The following is a 27,235-nucleotide window of genomic DNA, read 5'->3' on the forward strand; positions in this document are numbered from 1 at the left end:
ACTTCAATGTACCTTAAAAAAAAAAAAAAACACCAAGTGGTTGAAAGGTATTTTGTGTTACTACAGAAGTTCACTGGAAGCTTAGAGTGCAGCTTGCAGGGAGAAATAGTTTTTTGCATCTTTTGAGGTTACAAGCAATTGATATTACAAAAGGGATGGATATGTATCTGATTTTTTGTTATGCATTAATAAAAGCACTTCATCTGTAGATAAAGTTTACAAGGAATACTTCCACCCAATGTATAACTATGATGCCTTTAATCTATCTGGATTATTGAGGTTTTTATACCCATGTACTTTTACATGTTTGACACTGACCCAGTTTGACTATGTCGTATTGATGCAAGGCTCATGAAACTCTCACTCAAGGTAACAATGTGTGAATACTATTTATTGACCTCCACAAAACCGTATCTCTAGTTTCATGAACAAAACTGCCACACACAGCATCACATGTCAACCATGTGAATGTAAGCGATCTGATCCAAAAGACAACAGATAATTTTGTCTTTATCCCGCAGGACAGACACTTTAAGCAGCTGTCTAACAGGTCATTAATACAAAAACAGGAAAAGCTACATGCCAAAATAAAAACCATAATAATTGTTTTCATCACAGGAAATCTTCACTGTACACGACTTGGTTCCTCTTGTCCCTGTAGGAGCCTTTGGTGCTGTTCTGCACAGCTGTGAAAGAAGAGAGACATTGTTGAAGGTTAATCCATGCTGTGCAGACACACGGAGAGTCTGCTCATTGTCTAAACAAACAATAAGAGTGCCGTCTTTACCCAGTGAAGCCCACACAGATTTGCCAGTGGCAGCATCCAGCATGGGCTGCTTCCTGGCGATGCTGACTTTGATGTGAATGTCTCCAACCGTGCTTCCATTCAACTGTGAGAAAAAAAAAAAAAACAGCAGGGTGAGTTTGGACGTTGTGGTAGTCCGCTTTATATACAGAGTCTACATGAGCAGGGCAACGCCTTCAGGGTGTCTTCTAGAAAGAATGACTAGATTTCATTAATTTATTAAGACTACAAGTTAAAGAAAAATGTACTCAAGCACAAATGGTTACTTCTTGACCATGGGAATATAATATTATAAAATTCTCAATTTACTTTAATTTAAGTAAATTATCTCACATGTCACAAACCTTATTTTACATTTTAAACATTTAACTGTTTAACCACCTACAAGGGACACACACGATTTTGTTTGTTTTGGAAAACTGGACAACACAATACCAGCTAGAGTTGCAACGATCACTCAGTTTTGATTGATTTATTATTTGGTATTTTGAATATGATTGGCGGCATTTACAAATTTACTTAGATTGGGATGGACAAATAGAGATGTAGCCTTCCCTGACAGAACACAACTACTATACTACTTCAGTACATTTTCTTACATTTATTACAATATACATAAAATTTATTTACTCTAAAACCCACACTTACATTGTACTACACTGCATGCTGTACACACTTTTCATTCATTTCTACTTACTGTTTTCATGGTCAGCTGACTGGCTGCTTCACTCTAAATTACATGTACATTCTATTTGAAATGTGCTTACTGAATCCTGTTTTTTTGCAGTATTTTTAACAGAGGAAGAAGATCATTTATTTAAAATTACATAGAGTATTACCAACCTCAGCTACAGCCTGGTCTGCAGACTCCATCTTTTCAAATGTGATAAATGCGCAACTACAAAGAGAAACGCAAATCACCACCATGTTAGAATAAAACAGAAGCAGCAGAAGACAGTGTAGCATGTGTCATAAGACAGCAACACATTCATAACAGTAGGCAGTGATGACCATTATGTGTACTTGTAGTTGTTCAGTTGTTCCATACTTGCGTGGGTTATCCATGGAGAGGTCGATGATGTTTCCATGTTGAGAAAAAGCAGTGCGCAGGCTGTCCTCTGCGAGCCCAGAGCCATAAACATACACCGTATTCCCCTTTCGCACCCCTCTCCGCTCTGGGTATGAATCTGACCCTGAGAATGAAAACATACGGAGAGAAAAATCATGTGCGTGTCGCAGCATGCCATTTGACAACCACTCTGCACTGCATTGTTGTCAACTGATGGTACTATTCCTAGAGATATATGCATCTCTGCCTTCCTTGTGATGGACCTTTCTTTGTATAATTATATAATCTCCTTGTATAACCACAGAAATTGGTTACTCACGTCTGAACGGTCCATCTCTTTCTCTGTCACGTTCTCTGTCGCGCTCTCGATCCCTGTCTCTGCTTCGATCTCTTTCTCTGTCTCGTTCCCGGTCTCTGTCTCTGCCTCTGTCTCTATCCCTTTCCCGGTCCCGGTCTTTTTCTCTGTCCCGCTCTCTATCTGGCTCTCGGTCGCGGTCTCGCTCTCTGTCCATTTCACGGGTTGATGACATGCCGCCTCCGTCATCCTCATCCCGGTAACGGTTGCTTGAAGTGACGAAGCTGCAGGGACACACGGGAAAAATTATGTTACACCCACGTATACTCACTGTCAGTGTATAAAACAGGTTGTTTTGCTTATATATATCATGATTTTTGACATTACCTCTCATAAAGAGATTTCCTGTGGGATCTCTTCCCAGACTAGAAAAACACAAATATGAGAACATCAGATAAAGCCAAACGTTTGGTTTTCTGTGCAACACAGAGCACTACAGCTTTTTCCTCAACCTCTATGGTCATTTTTGGATATTTAAATTTGTGAAACGGTGTCTTGATCTGAAAATCTGCATAATATGGCATATGGGTCTTTTTTAACACTACCACTTTAACAGAAATTCTAAATAAGGTATTAAACTCTAAATGGAAAACACTTGCTTGATTGTGTCACAGCACAATTGCAATCAGCCGCAACATTTTTTTCCAGTAATTAAAAATCTGGGAAATCGATGCTACACAAGAAAAGAAAAAATCCTAGAAACATAACATTGGAGGTGCCAACTGCAACAAAGCAGTCATGTTTGCATGTTTAAAATCTACTATACCTCAGGTTGTTCTTCCTCTGTAGAGAAACTCCTTTGGAAAGGTAAGAAAGCAGGAACTGGGCCTTTCTCAGGGTCCTGCAGCAGATAAAAGAGCAACAATAAAAAATTTAATAAAATAATAAATAAACAAAAAAAAGCAGCAACAACACAGCTTAACATCAGCCAAAACAACCCTATCTAACTAATGATAGCTCACCTTGAGTTTGATTTCCAGCATTCGAGAGCGTTTAAAGCCAGAGTTCTTGTTCTCCGATTTGATGGCACTGATGGCACCTGACTTGATCAACATCTTTGCTTGCTCTGTTGCTGTTGCAGTGTCAACAACAGGCTGGTCCGACAAAGCTGTTGTGAAGGAAATTGTAAGATGAGTAAAAGTATACCCAGTGTTTTACATACATTAAGGTAGTTTGATGAGCAATTAACAAAATACATGCTGCTTTTGCAGAAATAAAATTAGGGCCTCTAGAAGCCCAAATAGGACACAAATACGCAGAAAAGTCACATTTGTTTTTTATTTTGTCCAGTTATTTGTGAGTATTTATTGTCAGAATATTTATGTTTCCCTTCATGACTGTGTTTTCTCCTGTCACTGTGTTGTATTTGCTTTTTAAATTCATCTGAACATAGACACATAGTTGAGACTATGTGTTACTGTATGAATTAAAGTGAATTGATTAAATTATACATACTTGGGATGCTGCAAGTAAACACGAGATGTATTTTAGTTAGAGTAAAGACAAACGCTGCAGTACACAAATAAATCAAATGGCGTTAAATGCACTTACTCCGTTTCAAACCACTCTGGTTTGTCTGGTTGGTTGAACTCTGCTTCTTCAAGGCAAGCAGCGCCTTTTTCTGAAAAGATAGTGAAAAAAACTTTCATTGTGTCACTCTGAGTTACACGCTCCATAACTTAGGGAATAAATTCATCACTTGCCATTAAAACAATGTGATATTGTTACACATTAACGTGTTTATAAGTCTTATATTTTATACACTGCCATGTTGTTAGAGGATGTGACAGCTTCCTTACCTTTTTCTTAAGTTTCGCATATTTCTTTTGCAGGGCCTCCTCTTCCTCCGTCAGGGAACTTGGAAACACCACCATGACGGCACCAGCTACAATGCAGACCACTGCATTAACAGTTGGAAACAAATACAAGTTTATAACACAAACAAACATATGCATTAACGAATTGGCGTGTTTCCTCACCGCCGCTAGCCTGGGTAACTTAACAATAAATCCAGAAACCAAAACACGACTTCCTTCCGATATAATACAAATGTAGCTAATTTAGGCAACACAAAAAACAATCTAACAGCATGCCAGAACAATAAAACATGTGTGGCCTCTTAAAAGTACATTACAGTAATGTCTATTTGCGTTTATCGTTTTAATTCATTTACCAAATTCAAACGGTGGTGGACACAGCTCTCAAAAAAACACACCGACGCGTAAATGTGACGTGTGGTTTCGTCACGTGGTGCTTCTTTTTTTTTTTTTGCAACAAAAATGTAAACATTTAGCAAAGCGCACAAAACTTCATCCTTCTTGAATATAAGGATTAATTGTATGTTGCGGACCGTTTGCAGTTCAGTTTTTATTTTTCTATTGTAGCTACTAGCTTAGTTAGTAGATAACGTTACTTCCGCTTGTCAATTTTGGCAACTTCCGAGGCGACAGTTGGAACTAGTTGGTGGCAACTTTTCGCTTGCAAGTGGGGACATGGACAAAATAGGTATGTTGTGGCTTATCAAATGTATAGCCAGCGGAGATATATATCTATCTATAACGTTATGTATAATTAAAACGCGTTTCATCTTGCTAACGTGCCTCACTCGTATAGCTTGTGTGATGATGTAGCCAATAGCTTACTGTCAATCAGTGCTCCATTCAGCAGCTTCACGGCTATATATATTTAATAATTAGCTAAATAGCCAATCACAGTAATATTGTCTTCAGTCTTTCTTGAACACACACAGACAGTTAAAGAGTTAAGTTAGCATTAGCGTTAACAGGGCGTATCTTCCTCGTTGCACCCTCAACTGATGGGGACTAGTCTCATTGTGTTTCTTTAGTCCATTCATGCTCTGTGTTGTTCCTCCCTCCTCTCTGCAGATATGCCCCCTATGGGCCCCATGGACCTGCCGCTGTCCCTGCTGGAGATGGGATGCTCTGGCAGGTTTGAACTAATCACACACCCAATGCCTGGCCAGCCTTTGCCTCCACAGAGCACGGTCAGCATGTTGCAGGATGACTTTGTACATGTATTCAGATACTTTATGCACTTACTATACTCCACTACAGTTCAAGGGAAATATTGTACTTATTACTACATTTTACAGCTGAATTTAATAGTCCAAAGACATATAATTAGCTCATAAAATATGATGTATTATTATAGATTCAACTCTAACACTGTGCAAAGTAGCTAAAACTGCTGCATCATGCAACAACAATGAAAATGCTGCTTACACATAAATGTGTATATGTATTAAGTATCCAGTAATATAATACAACATTCACAGAGGTATTTCTGCACATTAGGACTTTTACTTTTGATTCCTTAAATATATTTTGCTGATATGCTTCTGTATGGTATTGCTGGACCTGTACTCTTTATGGTGTATTTTTACTTTTTTTTGTTGCTACTTTTACATCTGCAATTAGGGCATTTAGCGGACGCTTTTGTCCAAAGCGACTTACAATAAGTAAAGCATCTGAATGCTATTTCCACCACTGCTGAGATTTCATACTTCTAATTTGTGTCTATCAGTTACACCTATTCACAAATGTGTGTTTTATAAACAAATGTCTTAATTTCATTTGTATTGTATTATTTTTTGGCATTATGCAGATAGGTAGATGGATATAGTACATTACTATTATAGTAGATATTTGACAGTGATTATTGGAAAAATGTCGGCAATTAATGTGTTGTAAAGGAATCTGATCTTATCTTTCCCTCCACAGCTCCCCCATGGGCTTCCTCCCACCAGCCTCAGCCTGGAGACAGAAGTAAAGAAACAGTTTTTATGGGACCCTGCCTGGCTTCCTATACACGACACAGACTTTGCCTTCCAGAAGTTTCTCAAGTATGTATTCCAGTAAACAGTTTTATTAGTACTTGTTAACACTTTGACTGTGTCAATAATTAATACGAGAATAATTAATATGAGAATATACACCAAAATGTGTTTTAAGAGTATATACAGGTTGCTGTTACTTGGTATTGTAGACAATGTAATGTGCATGCTGTAATTTAAAGTTTACAGTAACTGATTTTTGTACCCATTTGATAAAACCATTAAAAAAATTGGTTTGCTCCTGTATTTGAAGATTTATTAAACAGTAAGTGGAAGTAATTAGATGCAAGACAAACTAAAGAAATAAGAAACAGAATCTGGTGTTAAAACTATTATAACTAATCCTGAACAGATTAAGTGAAGTCTGTCATTACAGAGATTTTTTTAAATTACCACATGTATCTGAAGACGATGTAACTGTTGTGTCGTGGTCTTCACCAGGGTGACTAAGAGAGAGGTTAATGTCGACTCTCTACTCAACTGCACTCCGTCTCCACTTCACTCTGGTCTCTCTGTTGTAAGAGATCCAACCACAGGGATGCTGCTGGACTTCACAGAGGTAGATAATCAAGTTATCATTTAATTTTTTATTTAACATCTTTAGGTTTAGGACTGTCTGTCATATCAAAAAAGGAATTTCAATATGTAAAGGTTCCCTTTAGAGAATTGTGATGGGCTATTTTCCTATTATATATTTTATAGACCATACAACTAATTGAATGAATCAAGAAACTAATCAGCAGTTTAATCGATAATGACAATAATCGTTAGTTGCAGCCTTAATGTCTATGTTAAAGTTGTTAAGATGTCTCTATTGCATATTTAAGAATCCACCCATGTCAGTTTAATTACCGTATAAAGCATCAATTGGGTTACTTTAAGCAAAGTTTTTCAGCTACTTTTTTTCCCCTTTAGGTGTTACTGGAGAACACGGGCCTGTCAGCAAAGAACTCCCTTTCATTTCAACGCCAACCCGGGCCACCTTCAGAGAGCCTTCGAGGAAGTAACACCAACTACCCCTTCCTCCCCGGTGAAATAGATTAATTCAAAGCTTTTTCAATACAGTAATTAGTTTGCAAGTGAGGTATTTTCGCTTTGTCCTGATTATTTTCAAATATATTTGTACATAGGAGGAATGGAGGAGCTTAGTCTGGACCAAATCCAGAAGAAATCTCAGCTGGAGGAGGACATAGACTTTGAGAATGGTGATTTTTAAATTTCAACATGCATTGTTGTGAAACAATAGGGAGACTTCTGTTGTCGTTTCGTATCTTTATGGTTGAATTTGTAATTTCCCCCCCTATAGATTTACTCAAAGTCCCACCTGGACTTAAAGCTGGGATGGACTTCACTGACAAAGGTTAGATAACATACACTCCTCTGCAAAAACTCCTACAGGGGTTTGAAATATATTTATATTTTCATTCATTCATTTATTTTTGTCTTCCGAAGATGCCAAGATAGCAAAGGCAGAGGTCAACCTCATGTCCCTCCTGTCAACATTGGATGACATCGCTGATTTGCAACTTGAGGAAGAGGAGAAAGTAGAAGGCAAAGGAAGTGAAGAAGCTCCCAAACTACCCAGAACAAACAGCCTTGAAGACCTGGGCATCAAGGTACTGCAGTTTGATTGTTTACTACTAGAGGTAAAAATGCATTTTGTCCTCTAAAATGAGAACCAAGTCAGTTTTTTATTTATTCTTTCAGATATTAAATATATATCACTGTGTTCTTTTGTGTTAAATTGAGCAGTTTTGAAAATAGATCTGGATGCTGGGAGGATTGCTGGTGGTTGAGTTTTGACTTTTGTGTTAATTAATTGCGTGTTGTCTCAAACTAACTGCATGATCACATTGCAAAGCTAACATTAGAAAAAGAAAGATGAAAATACAGTCCACAAATACATTTAAGATGAAACACTGTATGTCTTCAACATGCAAATATAGAGTACCGCCTAGAAACTGTGTATATTAATCAAAATGTAAACATGTTTGCAATTTACACATATTTGTAGCCCAGAGCTTAAGCGTATATAAGAGCACTGTCTTAAAATAGCATTTTGTTTTAAAATTAACAGTTTTTTCAGAATATGTACAATGTTTATTGCTGGGATAAGATAAGATTTACAAATGCAAAAAAAACAAAAAGTTATGCCAAATTAGGTGTGTGACGTGATTCATGAGAGTCAACCTTTTTTGCCAACTTTTTTCAATCACTGCAGATATTCTACATGAAGTAAAATGATGCCGTATGGGTAGAATGTGTCTTTCCCAAACTACAACAATACTGTAATAGAAAAAACCTAAACATCCAGCTTTGCTGTTGCCTCTGGCTAAACTTCAACTGTACTGAAATCTGCTTCTCCTCCTCTGTCTTCAGGATGCTGTGTCATCTTCGGCTCCCCCAGAGAAAGGAAGAGATGAGAAATCAAAGCCAAATGAGAACCCAGAGGAAAATAAAAAATGGGCCATCCCTGTCAACATAACTGCACCCTGCGATGATTTCTATAAACGCATCCCCAACCCAGCTTTCAAGGTGGTTATTCTATTAATCATCACAAACATTAGCACTAATCAAACCTTAACTACAGTGGTGTAGGCTAATATCATAAAATGGTTTTATTTGTAAAACAGCTGAATCTCAAATAATAAACTATCTAAGCAGATCATCCAAATCAAATGTAACCTGTAAATATATTATACTAACATTATGCTATTGTTGTAATGTTAATACAATGTTATAATATTTATTAATACACTAATTTATACCTGTACTCTTCCATGTTGTGAATATATTTTGTTTATCAAATGGTCAGAAATAACAAGAAAATGCATATATTTCGGTCGTAAGGTAAGTCAGTACCTTTACTGAACGCGTACCGAACATGGTTACTGTCGTGCAAAGTCACCCCCCAAAGGTCCATTCTGAGCCAGGAATAACCCTGTTTGTTTATATGCAGTCTCCAAAATGTTACACTTCCCTCCCTATTTATTTATTGTCTCTGTGTTTCTTTGTATATGTGATGAATGATCACATGAAAATCACTTTGCGTAGTGGCTGAGCATTCTGTGATAACTGATCTGTTTCTCTGCCTTCCTCTTCTCCAGTGGCCGTTTGAACTGGATGTTTTCCAGAAACAGGCTGTGTTGCGGCTGGAGGCTCACGACTCTGTATTTGTAGCCGCGCACACATCAGCTGGCAAAACAGTGGTGGCCGAATACGCCATCGCTCTGTCACAGAAACACATGACAAGGTGTGTATTTGCTGGTGCAAGTCTCATTTATTCAGGCATACAGCTATGCAGTGAGCTCCCTTCTAGTCAAAGCTGAAGACCGTTTGTCTTTGACGTTGTTACTGGAATTGTGAAACTGAAAACTGTATTGCATAAAACACAATGTCGATGAGAATTGAACATAAGAACAAGACCAAATGTATTGTAAGAAATTAACTAGTAAAGTAACAAGAAAATGGGATTCACAAAAGTATAGATTAGAAGTCAAATTAACTACATTGTCCTTCATGCCAGGAAGGAAGTATGTACAATACAGTAGCCAGGACTCTCAAGCCTCACGCATTCTCCATGAGACACGCATTTCAACCAGTTCACACGCTCACATGCCACACCTTGTATTTCTCACATTGAGAAGTAAGTGATAACTCCCACGAAAATGTCCTGCTAAATACAATTAATGGATGATTGTCATCATCCAGCTGCATGCAAGTTCGTTACTAGGCAACACGCATGCGCGCGCACACTGAGTGGAAGTTGGAAGAGCAAGCTTGATGAATGCATGTTTTTTTTTTAGCATTTTGATTTTATGATTCCTGGAGGAAATCTCTTGCCTGTGATCAAATATAGTGAAAGCCACTGATGTTTGGGAGTACAGCCAAATTCGTGCTAAATTATTACTCATGCAGTCAAAAACTCTCCAACCTCTTTGCAACCAGAAGCTTTGGCTTAGCCAGTGTTGAACAAAGTAGGCCTATTCAGATCCTTTTTTCAAGTAAAAGTACTAATACCTCACTGTAAAAATACTACAAGTAAAAGTAGTGCACTGAAAATGTTAAGTAAAAGTATGTCAGTAGGCTATAAGCAGGAAAATGTAGTAGCCTATTCAAAGCAGAAAGAAAAATGTCCCCCATGTCCCTTTAGAATATTATTCCTCATGCATTACTGTAGTTGTTTAAGTGCTTTAAGTGGGAGCTTAAATGATTAGCTTAAATGATTTTAATGCCTTTATGACAGGGGGAGGGGCCCCCTGTCATAAAGGCATTAAAATGTGCAACAGACATTTGAAACACAAAATACCAATCATAAGCTGAAATGTGTAGCCAGTTATAATTTCTATTTGTGCTGGTCAATTATGAACAATAGGTCAAATTTAACTGCTAGCAAAAACTTCAGAGAATTGAGTGGGGCCGGCAGGGCTCCTGCTGGAAATATTTGAATGGCTCCTCCTCTAACAGATGTGATCTTGCTCCAAACTTTTGATAAAACATGAGAGCCCTGTAGCTAATTAATCTAGTGAAAAGTGAACAGTTAGCCCAGTTGTAATTTAACAGTTACTTATTAGCAACTCGTTAGCCTCAGACAGCTAGTATAATGTTTAGCTTAGTTAGCACACTAAACTGAGGAAAACTAAACTAACAAATCACAAATCAGCATTTACAAAACGTTTATGCAAAAAAATAAAATAAAAAGAGTACCTACAGTAAACGCTACAACAAGGGCATAAGGAGAGATCAAAGATGTCGGTCAGTATTTGCTCGGTCACAGGTGTCAGTTAAATGTCAGCTAAACTGCTATGGAACTCTGCCAGCAGGGGTTGCTATGGCAACAGGATGTTCAACTCTTGGTTTCAGAATAAAATGAAGATTCAATTCTTAATCAAATTGAATAAAATTAAAGCCACTATGTGTAGACATTTGTGTGGTTATAGCATCACAAAATCCCAGTTATAATTTGTGTAAGCGGTATATTGTTGTGGTTGAGTAGAAAGCTTGTATCTCTAAAATGTCAGTCACAGTGATGACCATGCATTTTTCTAGCATAATCCAATATGTTTTGAAAGGGGCTTAGGAGATATAGAGCTTGGAGAATTTCCATAACTCACAGAGGAGCAGGTAATCATGATCATGTCCAAAAGCATGAAAACTGACTAATTAAAGATAATATGTGAGGTCAATTGTGGAGCGTATCCCCTCAAACCTGCTGGGGAGATGTGCTCTGCTGCTCAAGACATTTTAAACTTTGGCAGCAGCATGTTCTGTCAAGCTCTGATTAAAATGCCAAGTTGCATATCTTCTGCTCACTCTGCACGTTGTTATACTTTTTTCCTGCATAAATATCTGAAGTTTTCACCCATAAACATTGAGTAATGTAGTATACATGAAGTAGGACGCCCAAATATCTTAACCGTATGAACATTTCCCTCCTCTTCTGTATGTGCAGATCATATTCTAACTCTGTCTCTCTCACGAATCTGGTGTTTTAATAGGACCATCTACACATCTCCTATCAAAGCCCTGTCCAATCAGAAGTTCAGAGACTTTAAGAACACCTTTGGAGACGTTGGACTCCTGACGGGTGATGTCCAGATCAGTCCTGAATCTTCATGTCTCATCATGACTACAGAGATCCTCAGGTTCTCGAGCCGTTAGTTATGAATATTAAATCCATGTTTTAAATAAAATTGTAAGAGCTTTTGGATTTATTTCTTTTTTGCTCTTGCTCTTTATCAGGTCTATGCTTTACAACGGCTCCGAGGTCATCAGAGACTTGGAGTGGGTAATCTTTGACGAGGTTCACTACATCAACGATGCTGAGGTTAGGAACTGCTTTCTGTGTATTTCATTGATCTAATTTATTGTTGAAAGTCAAGAGTAACAGTTCTCCTCTCCTCTTCTACTGTCCCTTTGTTTTTCCTCAGAGAGGGGTTGTGTGGGAGGAGGTTTTGATTATGCTTCCCGATCACGTCAGTATCATTCTCCTTAGCGCCACAGTGCCAAATGCTCTGGAGTTTAGCGAGTGGATCGGGTAGGTGCACCTCATCTGCTGCAACACAGAACATCGGAGAGCCTCTTCTGGTAGCATTTGACAAAGCGTTTGTCAAAATAAGCCTCTAAGATTAACTTATTTCCCTCCCTCTCCCATCATTTACTAGTCGTATAAAGAAGAGGCATATTTACGTGATCAGCACAATGAAGAGACCTGTGCCTTTGGAGCATTATCTCTACACTGGAAACAGCACCAAGACTCAGAAAGAGATGTTCCTGCTGGTGGATGCTGTGGGCAACTTCCTCACTAAAGGGTATAGCTTTTTTTTTTTCTTCTCTGCAGCTGTGTGGCATGGCCGTAGATGGTTTTGGTCACAGAGAAAAATGTTAAAGCTGTTTCTCAAAAAGGAAGTTGTGTTTGTTTTTCAGGTACTATGCAGCTGTCGATGCCAAGAAGGAGCGCACCAGCAAACATGCCCAATCATTTGGTTCGAAAAATACTTCTCACACCTCATCGAGTCAGGTAATTTCCTTCTATCAATGCTTTTACATTTTTCCTCTTGCTTCATGTTCTCATCCCGTCTACTGCATTTTTTTCCCCCCCATGCAGGACCGAGCGGTGTGGCTCACACTCTTGCACTTCCTGTCCCAGCGGCAGCAGACGCCTGTGGTTGCGTTCACCTTCTCTCGGACGCGGTGTGACGAGAACGCCCGCTCGCTGGACTCCATGGACCTGACCACCTCCGTAGAGAAGGCCGAGATCCACTCTTTCTTCCAGAAGAGTCTGAGTCGCCTCCGAGGAGGAGACCGACAGCTGCCTCAGGTAAAGATGGCTCGGCTTAGCCCTCCACAGGCTTTTATTATAGGCGGCATCCTGAAGTGACAGTTCATTTCTTTGTAATATTAATACTTAATTGTCATTTTGGAGCAGACAGCTCCCCTAGGTACAATTTATTGATCACAAGGGAAGAATAAGACGAAATATTCTCTATGTATGTACACCACACTGGGCAACTAATATGTTGTTGGATGTAAATAAAAACTTAAAAGTCTTTTTCCAAGTATTTTTTACACATACAGGGATTTGCTTCTGCGACTAGGTGCGTAACAACAGACCTAAACCTATATAAATTTAAAAATATGAAATTGACAAAATATGCTATATATAGATAGAATAATAATAAAGACTATGTGCAGTATGGCAGTTAATTACTTACATGTGCATAAAACATTATATGTGTATGTCAAAAATTAATATTTTATACCAAGAATGTTGCTCATCAGAGTGCAGCTGCGCTAATCAAAATTTTTACATTAACAATGGATTCAATTACTGTGTGTAATGGGAAAGTTGTTTGCTTGAAGTATCAAACAGAATTATCAGCCGACTCTGCTCTACAGAGCATTTTAGTTTCATTCAGCTCATTGTTTTGGTTTTCTGGCCCACAAATTTACTGATTTGGTTCAGTCTCGCATTCATCAGTGCTGTTTTTTCAACTAAAGGGCCCTAAAAACCCTACTGTTCACCACCTGCTCAGCACCAAATGTCAGAACACAGTGGAGCATGTAGCACGAAAACAGAGCATAAAGAATTTTAATATGACAGTTTTAGGTTTGTGTTTTGCAGTCACGTCCTGTACGCAAGGAAGCGTCTATATCTCCCACCAGATTTTAAATTGTCCAAATAAGTAACTGTAATAGTAAAGTTTTTCATAAAGTACAAACCAGCAATCATTTAAACAATGATCAATGTTAAAACATAGGAAGTATGAGTAAAAGAAACAGATAACAGAAGTACCAATAAAACTTTATTGATACACATTAATGATTCATAAGTCAAGCACATAAAAATAAGCTTTTAATAATACAATCCCTTTCGCTTGCCCATTTGAAGTCAGGTCATAATTAAATAGCACTCTCAACTAGGGCTGCAACTAACAATTATTTTCATTATCAAATAATCTGTCGATTTTCACAAATAATCAATTAGTTGTTTGGTCTATAAATTGGCAGAAAATAGTGAAAAATGTTCATATGTGTTTCCCAAGGTGACATCGTCAAATGTCTTGTTTTTCCACAACCCAAAGATATTCAGTTTACTTTCATAGAGGAGTAAAGAAACCAGGAAATATTCACACTTGAGAAGGGGAGATCAATTATCAAAATAGTTTGCGATTAATTTAATAGTTGGCAAGTAATCAATAAATGTACTAATCGTTGCAGCTCTGCACCCAACCCCACAATAGGTGATGCTAACACTTACAAATGCCATGTTTAGATCTTGCTCATGAGGGGACTGTTGAAGAGGGGGATAGCAGTCCATCACAGCGGGATCCTGCCGATACTGAAGGAGGTCATTGAGATGCTCTTTTCACGCGGTCTCGTAAAGGTGAGTCAGATGAGAGAAGATATTAAATAACCTTTTTTTCCAAGTGTAGTTTCAGATAGTGTGGTAGCGTCAATTACAAATACAATATATGCCAAAGGATAGCAAACCTATTTATCTGCTACTGCTAATGGTTAAAAATCTTCCCTTCATCTCGCAGGTGCTGTTTGCCACCGAGACATTTGCAATGGGAGTGAACATGCCTGCCAGGACTGTGGTGTTCGACAGTATCAGGAAACACGACGGGACCGGCTTTAGAAATCTGCTGCCAGGTTTGGTGCTCTCCATCTCTTGTCTGTGTTTTCTCTCTTTCATCTGAACCATCATTTATTATGCTCTTTCATCTCTGATGATAAATTGGAGTTGAGGAAAGCGACAGTGTTTTGACATCTCCTTTATATTTTGAACTGTACTTTAAAGGTGAATATATTCAGATGGCGGGCAGAGCGGGCAGGAGAGGTCTGGACGCCACAGGCACCGTCATCATTCTGTGTAAAGCTGGAGTTCACGAGATGGCAGATCTGCATGTCATGATGCTGGTGAGGCCGTCCACGTTTCAACTCTCAGAACAATGCTTTTAGTTGAATATATCATTTGGTGTGGTATTAAATCTCTTTCTGCAGGTACCTGTCTTAAAGCAGAGCTCCGCCGCCTGTTTATTTGGGCCGTGTTTCAGCTCAGCTGCTCATTTATCATTTAAATAAACAGTTGAGTGGGCTGTTTGAACTCACTTTCCCTCTGAGCCAGTTGGGAGAGGAGCGTTTTGATTGCCAAGTGCTCTTTATCTTCTTGACTAAATGTATAAATGTGTACGTTATCGTATCTGTTTGCTATAATAAACCTCTTTAAAGCGCTCTTTCCTTTCCCATAATTTTTCAAGGATAGTTTAAATTAACAACCTTCATAGTGATTTAAAGCTCAGCTATTGTATAAAACCTATTAAAACATATTGTTGCTCTGCGCGAGATGTCCTTCATTCCGCAGCTGAAAATAGTTCCTAAAAAATGCAGTATTTATTCCTGTTATTTAGCGTTTGATAATAACTACAGCGTACAGCTGTTTCAGAAAAATTTATATCCTTTTTTTTACGTAAAAAAAATATTTGTAACTGCTTTTCAGAAAAATTTATTAAGTTTTATGTTCTCTGTTGGAACAAATAGGTTTGAAAGCCAGACGGTTAGGGAAGACGGAAAGCATTGAGAAGAAAGACTGACGCATTGTTTTGTTCTTGGGATTTGTTGACAATAAGAAAACCTACAGAATTATGCTAAGGCTGGCCTTTAACTCCTAGTTGCTTGACTGGAGCTGCTCAGCCATTAGAGCTGAAAAGGCTGATTTGACAGAAAAATAATGAAAAACTGCTAAGAGCTCTCTAGTTTTGTATTTTTTTTCTGTTTTATGTCTTTATAAATGGAATATCTTAGGGTTTTTGATTGTTGGCTGGACAAAACAAAACATTTGAAGACATCACCCTGGACTATGGGAAGTTGTGATGGGCCTTTTTCACTATTCTTTAACATTTCAACTATTAAAATTGCATCAGATTAATTGATAATGAAAATTGTCTTAAGTGACAGAAATACAGAGAAAAGAAAATGGGGAAAAAAGCTAAACCTTTCTGAAGGTAAACGTGAGCAGTGTTGCCAGAAGACAAAATGGATTCAGATGAATGGTTTCAGGGAATAATGGCTACATATTGGAAAATCTCACTACTTAGTTTTGCAGTGATTGTTCTTTTATTGTCGTCATTTTCAACATGACAGGGTAAACCTACCGTGCTCCAGTCCCAGTTCAGACTGACCTACACTATGATCCTCAACCTGCTGCGAGTCGAAGCCCTCCGTGTGACCGACATGATGAGGAGGAGCTTTTCGGAAAACCACCGGGACACTCAGGTAACGTGCACCAAGGATTTTCTGTACATTTACATTTAGCTGACGCTTTTATCCAAAGCGAGGTCGCACACCTCTGGAGCAACTAGGGGTGAAGTGTCTTGCTCAGGGACACATTGGTGTCTCACAGTGGATTTGAACCCGGGTCTCTCACACCAAAGGCATGTGTCTTATCTGCTGCTCTATCACCACCCCCAAGCTTCATTTAGCTTTTAAGGAATTCTTCTCTAATCTCTCTTCCTCCTAGCTCTTCTCTCTTGCATCTTCCTTGAGTCGTGACAGCCGGCAAATGTGTTTATAAAAGCACTCTATTTCCTCTCCTCTTCCTCTCTTCCTCCTGCTGTAGGCTAATGAGAAGAGGATAAGCCAGCTGAAGCAGATGTTGTCCTCTCTACCTCCCCTGGACACAGAAGGCCAGCTGTCTGACCTGCTGCCTTACTACCACACAGTGACGGAGCTTCGAACCACCACTGAAGCCCTTCAGGTATAAAACACACATTTATACACAACAAATTCATACAGCTTTAATCATACTACGTTTCCTCCCTGCTGTTTCTTCTTTCAGCGTGCTGTCCTAGAGTCTGTCAACGGGCTGAAAGCTCTGTCTGTGGGACGAGTTGTGTTGGTTAACAACAAACAGCATCTCAATGCCCTGGGAGTTATCCTACAGGTGTGTGATGTTATGTTGTATGTTTATGTGTGTGTTTTTTTTATCCTATTATGTGCAGATCTGTCTAAACTGCTTTCTAAAATCCTGCAAAGTAAAAATATGTTGTGGGACAGGACCGCCGTAAACACTAGTACTGATGTTGAGAATTAAAAGTGTCTAACCATTAGTAATTTATTTATTTTTAATTAATTAAATCTTTATTTAACCAGGTCAATCCCATTGAGTTTGGAGAGCCGGCTAAGACGGCTGCATAAAACGTTGCAGACAAAACAACACAAAAATCAGGAAATCAATAAAACAATTAGAAAATATAACAAGTTAAGTAAGTGAGGTGATGAGGGGAATATACTGTATGTAAATAATATATATTGATCTTCATCATGTCCTCCGACTACCATTTATGTCCATCTGTGTGCGCTGTTGGCTCACATGCCGAAAAGACAATGTATGACAGTAAATATGCTAATGACTTTAACATAAGTTATATACCAAATGTATTGTACCCCCTGGGGTACAAGTGCCCTGGTTGAGCCACAAAAAAATGAAAGAAATTAAAAAATCTGAATTTAATTTGTGTGTTTAATTTTAATTTATTTGGCAAAATTCTAAGGTCATTGCTGTTTCAGCCTAATTTCCCAGAGATCACTTAGCAATCAGACAGTACAGCTAGAAATGTAGATCCTTCATCAGTGTAAACGGGAGCTTACTTTATGTAGGTGGCACCTCTGCCACGCTTGATTAAAGTAGAGCAAATAGATTAGAAACAAATAGGCAATGGGATATGTGTTCAGGAAAGGAAATCATACAGAAGCACCAATATGAAACTTTATGCATGAAAATGTAAATGATGATTAAAAACAATTTAACTCTCTAAATATAAGAAAATTTACAATTCTGTAAAAAACTTTACTAAATTGCAACTGCATTTCGTTGCTTTGTACCAGTGACCTTCGCAATGACAATAAAAGCTGAATCTAATCTAATCTAATCTAATCTAAACACCCAGTATGCACAGTCATGCAGGTCTGGAGCCTATCACAGCATTGAGTGGGGGGAAAAAGGCGATATTCAAGCTGGACAGGTCACTGGTGTATCACAGGGCTGACATAACCAGACAAAGTCAGTCAGACCTGCAGGTGGTTTAGAGTTTCAATATCACCAGATGTCTTCAGACTCTGGGAAGAAACCGGAGCACCCAATGCCCCAAACATCATATATACAGTATGTAAACACTAAATGCCTGTTCCTGATTCCTGGTTCCTACCCCTGTCTTCTCTCCATGAAAGGTGTCCAATGACTCTGTGAATCGCACCTTCACAGCTCTCATCTTGTGTGAGAAGGGAAACGAGGAAGGGGAAGGAAAAGGCAACAACAGCAATGCTTTTGCTCACCTCTACAACACAGCCCTCTTCATACCTGAAGGTTGTTTGACGGACAAGTGGACAAGCAAACTGATACAGACACACATAACTCAGTTTTCTCTCTTTATATTTACCCCAGACCTTGTATACATTCACTAAAACTACCCACACACATTTACGTTTCATTAAGTTTGGTGAGGTTTTCCCAGAACAACATTTTTCGCCTGCTCCTTTTATTTGTTGCCAGGCCCTTGCAGCCACACGGTGCAGAAGCTGAAGCTTCAGGACATCTCAGCCATCACAGTGAAAACCCTCAAAGTAATTCCAGAGAGGATCATCGACAACTACAACAAGAGGCAACAGCCACGATTCAGGTGTGTGATAGAGCTTATTTAGGAAAATTTGGGAGTCTAATGGTTGCCTCTGTATTACATTGAAGTGAAATACATTATGTGGACCCATGAAAGAGTAGCTACTGTTGTTACAGTAGATAATGGGGATCTAAATAAACAATAAACAGTTAGTGGCGGTAAAGCGCCAAGAAACACAGTATGTGCCAACAAAGGTAGTGAAGAAGACGGCGGCTAGTTGCTGTAAACAATGCAGGATATGATTTTTTATTTTTAAATAGTGAAGAAATGCATGCAACATGTTTGTTAGACCTGTAGGATGCACACTGTTTTGATGAATAACACTGAATGTAAACATAACTCTACAATATAATATCTTATATAATATTATATCTGATATATCTATAAATATATATATAATATATTATATCTATCTATCTATCTAGTTTGTGTGGTTTTATTGTATAGCTACTTGGATTGACTGGCTGACAAAGACCTTCTCTGAACGACAAAGTATCTATAAATAATGCTACAAACATAGTAATTTCACACACTGGTACCTTGTGAGGACCATTATCTAGATATAATTAAGTTTTACAGCAAAGGATTGGGAGTTTTTTTTCCTTTTCTATTTTATTCCTAAGTGACAGTCATGCTTTATGTATATAACACAACAAACTTGTTTATCTGTGTCTCTGTATGAGACCACTTAGCACTGTCAGTTAAAAGAAAGGTTATCTTTCATGCTCTCCTCTTTGTCATTGTCTCGTTCAGGCTTGACCCTCCCGGCCAAGCCATCTCCACGGCGACCCAAGAGCTCCTGCGATTGGCCGAGGCCAGCCCCGGCGGCATTGCAAGCCTCGACCCCGTGAACGACCTCCAGTTGAAGAGTATGGCTGTGGTGGAGGACTCCATGAGGCTCCGTGTGCTGCAGGACAGCCTAAGAGAGTTCAACTGCATCCACTCGCCCACTTTTGCAGAGCAGGTGTGTGTTTGTTGTTTGTTGATGTGTTTCATCATTGAGCCTGTCCTTGAAGAAAGCGCTCTTTTTAAGTTCTTTATGTGAGTTACTTAGGCAAATGTTTTATTTCAATGTTTGGTAATAAAGACATCAAATTATTTTGTGCAGGAATTGCATATTTATGCAGCTAATTAACATCATACCGTTACATAACACACTTAGTTTTCAATTGGCCCCCTTTTGATGCCTCCTCTCATTTCTCTCTTTTCATTCCGGCATCAGCGTGCTTTCATCCTTTCATCATTTCTACTCTAGTTTCACAATAATAACATCAAACCCCGCCACAAGATTTCTGCTTTCATCATTTCTACTCTGGTTTCACAATAATAACATCAAACTCCGCCACAAGATTTCTGCTTTTGTGTTGTGTATCCTGTCTTCCTGGCAGCCTCATAAGAGGAGATAAGATGCGAGAATCGGAGCCGGCTGTTTCTATAATTACCCATATAGGCCCATAGCTACGGCTCATCACTGTCTCACAGGCACAGCGTGTCATTTGAGGAATCTCACGCACACGCAAGCGCTCTCATTACTTTGCAAGATAACAAGCTCTTACTTGCAGTATCACTGCCTCCTCTCATCACGGTAGATTCACGCTTCCTTGTGTCTTTATGCAGCATTGTGGGTATAATAAAACGATGGTTAATGCAGTATGCTGTTCAGTGCAAGATGTTAGCATACTGTAATTGGACTCAGTGGGTTTATAAAATATATGCACCAAGAGACACTCCTGTGCTGTCAAAGAGAGTACAGTAGGGAAGGTTTTTCTCTCGGTTACAATGCAGTGTTGCTTTTTTTTTTTTTGCACTGATATCAGGTCAAGTGTTGCAGTACTGCTGTTGTATACTCAAGTTAAGTAACTGTGTGTGTGTGTTTCAGTTTGCTCGGGTTAAGGAGAGGATGAGTGTGCAGGAGGAGCTGGACCGGCTGCTGTTCCTGGTGTCAGACCAGTCTCTGTCTCTGCTGCCTGAATACCACCAGAGGATCAAGGTTTGGATCAGACGTTTCACTCGCTGTCCTGACCTATTTCTGTCAGGGCCTTTTTTATTTTTCCAAATAAGGTCATTTTCCAGTCCTGCAAAGTTGGGTTTATTTATTTCAATTGAAGTCTTTATCTGAGCCCTATGTTTGAAATAGTTATTTATCACTTTAGTTATGTTTTAAAGCATTTGCATTTGCATTTAGGCCTGTAGCTTACACTTAATGCACATTACAATGGTAGAAGTCCTAAATCTTCTGTACCCTAGTATTGGTACTCCACAGGAGGTTGTAGCTAGGGTGTTTCATTAATACTGTAAAGTCCCCATCACAAAACTTTATAAGATGCTGTTAGTAGCAATGTCGCCGGTTTGAATCCATCTGTTTCTACTGTATCTAATGAATCCTTCAAGAATAATATATATATATATATGTTATAATATATAATATAATAATAATCAATAAGACAAAAAACTGTCCCAGTATCAAAAGATATTCCATTTACAATGAATGAAAGCAGCCAATCCTCACATTGCTTGATAAATGACTAAAATTTAATTGATGGCAATTTTGAAATATTGTTGTCATTTAATGTTCTGTTGATCAATTATTCAACTAGCCAAGGATCTAAAACAGATGTTTAGATATTTCAACATGCTGATGTTTAGCAGTTATGCTTACCATATTGACTATCATTGAATAGCATGTTAGCATGCCAACATTTGCTTACTTAATAGTAACACAATATACACCAAAGTACCATTGAGGCTGATGGGAATGTCATTAGTTTTGCAGTAATTCAATTATAAACCAAAGTATTTGGCAAAACTGACTGATGATAGCGCTAGATGAAAAGTTAAGTCACTAAAATGATTAGAATTCACTCTGAGACTAGTCACTTGACCATTTTCATGGGGTTTTTTCTGAGCGAATTTGAGCAAATACATGTGGCAGAAGAAGATGAGCCTGACTTTAGCCTACAAACTTGTACTTTTTGTTTTTCCACGAGGAGCTAGAGGAGTATTTTAATTGAGTGCAGCCCAATTCAGCTTGATTGATCCTGAACTCAGAGGTTTATTTCCCCCCTCAGGTGCTGCAGTCGCTCCAGTATATCGACAGCAGCGGGGCAGTGCAGTTGAAAGGCCGTGTAGCCTGTCAGATCAGCAGCCACGAGCTGCTGCTGACCGAGCTGCTGTTCGAGAATGTCCTGAGCCCGCTGGCGCCGGAGGAGAGCGCCGCCCTGCTGTCCTGTCTGGTCTTCACACAGAACACACAGGTGGAGCCGCATATTACCAACACACTGCAGGAGGTAAGGAGGAAGTGTTATTTTTGTTTTAGCAGGTTCATTTTTGCTTGTATCTAATGAAAAGGACAGATATTGAAGTGACAGAGGCCGTGAAGTGTGTGTGCTGACACACTGCACAGACATTGCCTCCTCCAAGGGTGACTCACACTCTCTCACACACACACACACACACACACGTAGTCGCTCTCACATTATATTATGTTATACTTGTGCAGATTTCATGCATAAAGCCCTCACCCTGCAGAGAGGACGACGAGGGCGCTTCACCTGACTCACCCTAGTCACTCACTCACTTATTAATTCACTCTCTGTTAAATATGATTTTGCCGTGTCCATGTGTGTTGTTAACTGCCCCTGATACATGAAAGTGCTTTATGAGGGCCTGAATTAGTGATGACCTAAGCTCTTTAGGCCTGCAATAGAAGAGCAGATGCCGCGGTGTGGTTTGTAAAACTGATTTCTTGGACATAAATGACAAGGTCACCCTGTTAACACCAAGAGGAGAGAGAGTGATGCATTTAAGGGCCACTTGTAGAACTAAAATGTCTGTTTACTTACTCTATCCCATCTGTTCCAACACCCCTGTCCCTCTGAATCTGTTTTTCTTTTTCTTTCAGGGTATTGATCGGGTGCTGTCAGTGGCCAAGCGCATCGGAGAGCTGCAGAGGGATTGTGGGATACCACAGACAGCTGAGGAGTTTGTTGGCCAGTTCAAGTTTGGCTTGACAGAGGTGGTGTACTGCTGGGCCAGAGGCATGGTGAGGTTTAACTCTTTGTTGTTGCTCTTGATTTTGACCCGGTTTACACCTGGTATTAACATGCTGTCTGTATCTGGATGAGAAAAAAATGCGTGTTATGGAGGCATCCAACTGATTTTCCATATCAAGGTTAGTTTACTCGTCATGGGGAGAACGACTCAGCTCTTTTTTAAATTCTCTTAAATCACTTGTACCTGCCACTGAAGAACGAATCTGTCCATGCGACTTGTTCTTGCATAAGGCCCATTGTTTTGTGTAGCAGAAACATTGTTTGTCATGTTCCCTTTCCTGTTAATCATCCGGAGACCCGTCAGGTTTATCTTGTGGTCCCTCAGAGGGCTCTGGCCAGGTTCCCCAGGTTGGGATCAACTGGATTAGTGTATCTTCCCCACCATACTTAGTGATAGAGTATTTAGTCCTCATTCATCCTAAGAGCTCTCAAAGCTAGAATTTTGGCTACTTTTGTCTGGTTTTGTTGTTTCAAATACCTTCTATACGCATTCACTCAATTTGTATGTCCCTCTGGATGTATGCTACTGAACTTAACATCCTTTATCCTGCTTGTGCTCCTCAACCTCACCACATCCTATCTCACCTTCTCTGGTCTCCTGCTTTCCTATCATAGCCGTTTGCAGAGATCGCCCAGCTGACAGACGTCCAGGAGGGCACGGTGGTCCGCTGCATCCAGCGCCTTGACGAGGTGCTGAAGGAGGTGCGACAAGCCGCCCGCATCGTGGGAGACTCCGTCCTGGGGAGCAAGATGGAGAGGGCCTCCCTGGCTGTCCGCAGGGACATTGTCTTCACCGCCTCCCTCTACACCCACTGAGAGACGGGCGGGGGGGTGAATGATGCCAAGATGCCTGCAGCCAAGTGTTTCTTTGTGTGAAAGGTGTGAGAAAGAGGGAGATGTATGGGGGAGGTAAAGAGGTTGTGTGATAACCTGTTTCTGCTAACAAGTGCTGTATGTGCCTACACAACACCTTGATGTTTACAAGAAAATTCCCAGCTATGAAAAAGGGAATGGTTTTAGCCAACAGACCAAAGTACAGACTGTGGGAATGAGCATGAAATATGGATTGTAATTTATTGTACAGTAATAAAGTCTGTATTCCAAAAACATGATTTTTGTATATCTGTGTACTCAGATATTTGTTGAAATTAAAATATTTGGTTGCATGCCAATCATTACTAGTCTATTCTCTGGGCTTTCTGACAGAGAAATCATTTGAGGACATCATGTATGAGGGGGAAAACGGATGCGCTGAAATGTCACGCAAGGAGAGAAATGCGTGGTTTCTTTGTTGGACTAACGGGATGTTCCAGACCAGCACAGTGCTTGTGCATTTCCTCAATCCGGGCTGTCGCTTTAAGACAACGATATCTTTGTGTCTGATTAATTCAATGTACGGCGACGCGTTAGTAGAGAAACCTTATTAGACGTCCAGCCGCACAGAGAGAAAGAGGAGAAATAGTAGATAGACCTGCGCGCTGGAGGACAACTGGGTTGGCTTCTAAGTTATTATTAACATCAAAGCGTGGGTGCTTTTTTTCTTTAAAGATGAAGACATCTTGAGGATGGGTTGCACACATTTGCAGTAAAAAGTCTGCATCATCGCGCACGAAAGAGATTTTTTTTTTCACCGTCGGCTGGAGTTAAAACACATCCGATCACAAGGAGGAGGACCGAAGATTGGAAGGCATGTCGTCGGAAAAACACGGTGAGATGTTTTAATTGTGTTAAATGTGGCGTATTTTGAAACCTAATTGGTAGTCTAATTGAGCCACTTCTTAACCCCCTCTGAGATGTTGGGGGGAAAAGGCTGTTTTTATATGGACATTTGTTTGATCCGCGGATACATATCAAGCTGACGAGATCCTTTTTTCTGTCATCTGCATCTCCAGCGCTTTTTCTATAGGATGATGCACCGCCGAGTGGGTGCAGCCTGAGTGGGGGGGGGGGGCCCACCATAGGGCCTCATATTATGTCCATGATGCTCAATAGAGAGTTATTAAAAATGACATTATCAGACTTTATATTATTACATTTGTAGCCCATCTTAAGTCAGGATGTTATTCATTTTTTGCTTTACAGTTTAAGGACTTGTATTGTTTGTAGAAGAGGCTACTTTACAATTTATTATGGGGTAATTTTCCCTGTGTGTCTCATTATTATCATCGTTAAGCGCAGACCTACGTACATCTCTCCTGACTATAGACATTGTGGGCGTCCTCTGCGCATGCACGTCTTCACTTGCGCGTGGTCAACAGCCTTAATTAATAATCCTCAACGTCTAGTACACACAAAAACACATTGGTCTCGTCTTTCCGGATTTTTCTTCCATTCTTTTAGGATGTTAACGCGCCAACTACTGATGGAGCTCAAACACCGGGAGAGCCTTTACAGTAAAAAGAAAAAAGGATAAAGGTCCTCGTGAAACGCACAAAGTTGCCACTGATACTGTAAAAGGCAGACTGTACAGTAGTCTGCCGTTTGGGCTGTAGGTACACGTGACATAATCCACGGATTCATTGATACTAATAAAAAAAACCAGTGTGCTATAATGCTATTTATGAGGATGCACACCATTGTTTACCAATTGAAATCATGCAGGGATGTGACGTTCAAATGCAAATATCACATGACTAACACTGGGTCGGGAATGATTTTGGTTCATGTAAACTCAGCAATGCTCAGTATTATGACTGAAATAATCACTATCAGCTTAATAAGGTTGATTATGTGCTTAATGTACTTACACACAGAACAATTTACAGGAATAGAGGCCTACTGTTAAAAACAAGGACAACAAAGTTGAACAAAGATAGGAAAAAACAACTATTTAACATAATATATATATAATAATAATAATAATCTATATAGGCCAACAATGACTAACACCATTTGCCCTCTTTCCTACTTTGTTGGCCTTCTGCAACTGCTGCACAACAATTGCTCTGGATAAATAAACTTCTATCATACAATGTCACTCACTGGCCAGTTTATTAGGTACACGTTTTCAACTACTAATCACTTGGCAGCAACTCAGTGCTTTTCAACATGTAGACATGGTTGAGACGATCTGCTAAAGTTCAAACCGAGCATCAGAATGGGGAAGAAAGGGGATTTAATGACTTGATCATTGCATGGTTGTTGGTGCCAGACAGGCGGATTTGAGTATTTCAGAAGCTGCTGATCTACTGGGGATTTTCACACACGATCATCTCTGGGGTTTCCAGAGAAGGATGAGGAAAAAGAGAAAATATCTAGAGAGCGGCTATTCTCAAGGTGAAAAGGCCTTGTTGATGGTACGGTTCAGAGGAGAATGGCCAGACTGGTTCGAGCTGACAGAAGGCCACAGTAACTCAAATTGTCACTCGTTACAACCAAGGTATGCAGAATACCATCTCTGATGCAAAACACATTGAACCTTGAAGCAGATGGGCTACAGCAACAGAAGACTATATCGGACAGTACAAGATTTGATTTCAGCTGCAACATTCAGATGATAAAGTCAGAATTTGGCGAAAACAACATGAAAGCATGGATCCATCCTGCCTTGTATCAATGGTTCAGGCTGGTGGTGGTGTAATGGTGTGGGGGATATTTTCTTGGCACACACTGGCACACAATATTGTTGCTGACCATGTCCATCCCTTCTTATGGTATGATAACTTGTATGTTGTGCCCAATTTTTAAACTCTTAACTACTCATTCCTACTTTTAGAAACTCCATTCAAATATCAAAATGTTCCACATCTTCCAAATATTCTGGCCATTATTCAACTTTTCAAATCCCATTTTGAAATATTCAATTATATATATTAGGAGTCAATGGAAAAAACCTTCAGCCTCACTCATGTTCAACCTCTTCCCACTCATTCATACATTCACATAGAAACTTCATTCAAACCTTAAATCTTCCACAGCCCTTTGGACTTTCTCTCATAATTTTTTATTTTTTTTTATAGTTTTCATGCTTTTTACACAGTCGCAGATAAAAATGTATACAATTTTCAGACCTGAGATTTTACATAGACTACAGAGGAGCTGTAAAATCGTACTTATTATTTTATCATTATTAAAAATCTTCTCTTAAACCTACACGATTTCCACTCCACATACATTCATTTATACATAAAAACTTAGGAACATTTGTGCCGGTCACAGACATGGAACGATGGAATCAGCTGAAGTGACAGCAGTGACAGCCAGCTGTCACATAGACTTCCATTTTAACTGAGGCAGGAATTTTCAGTGGCAGAAATGGTGACATTTCTAACCTTCTCTCAGTCACGTTTTTTAAACTACCAACACAAATCTTACACAGCCCCTTCAGCAGGGCCTCCTCTCTGTTACGGTTTTCTAACTTGGGCAATAAGCGTTAAAGTCTTTGAGCTTGAACCAGGAGTATGACAGGTGCGCCTCAGCTAAAA

The 27,235-nt window shown here is 39.4% G+C and overlaps 3 protein-coding genes across 7 annotated transcripts in view; 2 read left to right on the forward strand and 1 right to left on the reverse strand.

Annotated features, from left to right (window-relative positions):
- Nucleotides 1-370: 370 nt before the first annotated feature.
- On the reverse strand, nt 371-10,847 carry nelfe (negative elongation factor complex member E). Of its 5 annotated transcripts, none has more exons than XM_046058535.1 (11): nt 10,794-10,847; nt 4,029-4,129; nt 3,781-3,850; nt 3,192-3,337; nt 2,996-3,070; nt 2,557-2,594; nt 2,194-2,453; nt 1,854-1,998; nt 1,649-1,703; nt 788-890; nt 371-686 (listed from the first exon to the last, which is right to left on the reverse strand). In XM_046058535.1, exons 2-11 carry the CDS (start codon nt 4,101-4,103, stop codon nt 613-615), a joined length of 1,041 nt encoding a protein of 346 aa, XP_045914491.1. In that variant the 5' UTR covers nt 4,104-4,129; nt 10,794-10,847; the 3' UTR covers nt 371-612. The 5 variants fall into 5 exon arrangements, with proteins under 5 accessions (XP_045914491.1, XP_045914489.1, XP_045914493.1 ...); XM_046058533.1 differs by lacking the exon at nt 10,794-10,847 and adding an exon at nt 4,403-4,554; XM_046058537.1 differs by lacking the exon at nt 10,794-10,847 and adding an exon at nt 4,403-4,428 and having other exon boundaries at nt 4,029-4,114.
- On the forward strand, nt 4,531-23,920 carry skiv2l (SKI2 homolog, superkiller viralicidic activity 2-like). Its single transcript, XM_046058532.1, has 29 exons — nt 4,531-4,734; nt 5,115-5,233; nt 5,970-6,091; nt 6,524-6,641; nt 6,998-7,112; nt 7,213-7,287; nt 7,389-7,442; nt 7,535-7,698; nt 8,462-8,617; nt 9,190-9,335; nt 11,581-11,727; nt 11,825-11,909; nt 12,013-12,119; nt 12,247-12,393; nt 12,509-12,602; nt 12,690-12,902; nt 14,358-14,468; nt 14,626-14,737; nt 14,886-15,004; nt 16,229-16,360; nt 16,704-16,841; nt 16,923-17,027; nt 18,314-18,449; nt 18,636-18,762; nt 19,513-19,723; nt 20,639-20,749; nt 21,828-22,046; nt 22,661-22,801; nt 23,427-23,920. Exons 1-29 carry the CDS (start codon nt 4,722-4,724, stop codon nt 23,625-23,627), a joined length of 3,738 nt encoding a protein of 1,245 aa, XP_045914488.1. The 5' UTR covers nt 4,531-4,721; the 3' UTR covers nt 23,628-23,920.
- Nucleotides 23,921-24,207: 287 nt separating this feature from the next.
- Nucleotides 24,208-27,235, forward strand: part of prrt1 (proline-rich transmembrane protein 1) — a 14,355-nt gene continuing 11,327 nt past the window's right edge. Inside the window, exon 1 of the mRNA XM_046059396.1 lies at nt 24,208-24,519. Coding sequence (XP_045915352.1) covers nt 24,501-24,519 — 19 coding nt within the window. The 5' untranslated portion in view covers nt 24,208-24,500. The remainder of the gene's footprint in view (nt 24,520-27,235) is intronic.

The sequence above is a fragment of the Micropterus dolomieu genome, linkage group LG09, assembly GCF_021292245.1.
Source record: "Micropterus dolomieu isolate WLL.071019.BEF.003 ecotype Adirondacks linkage group LG09, ASM2129224v1, whole genome shotgun sequence".
NCBI lineage: Eukaryota > Metazoa > Chordata > Actinopteri > Centrarchiformes > Centrarchidae > Micropterus > Micropterus dolomieu.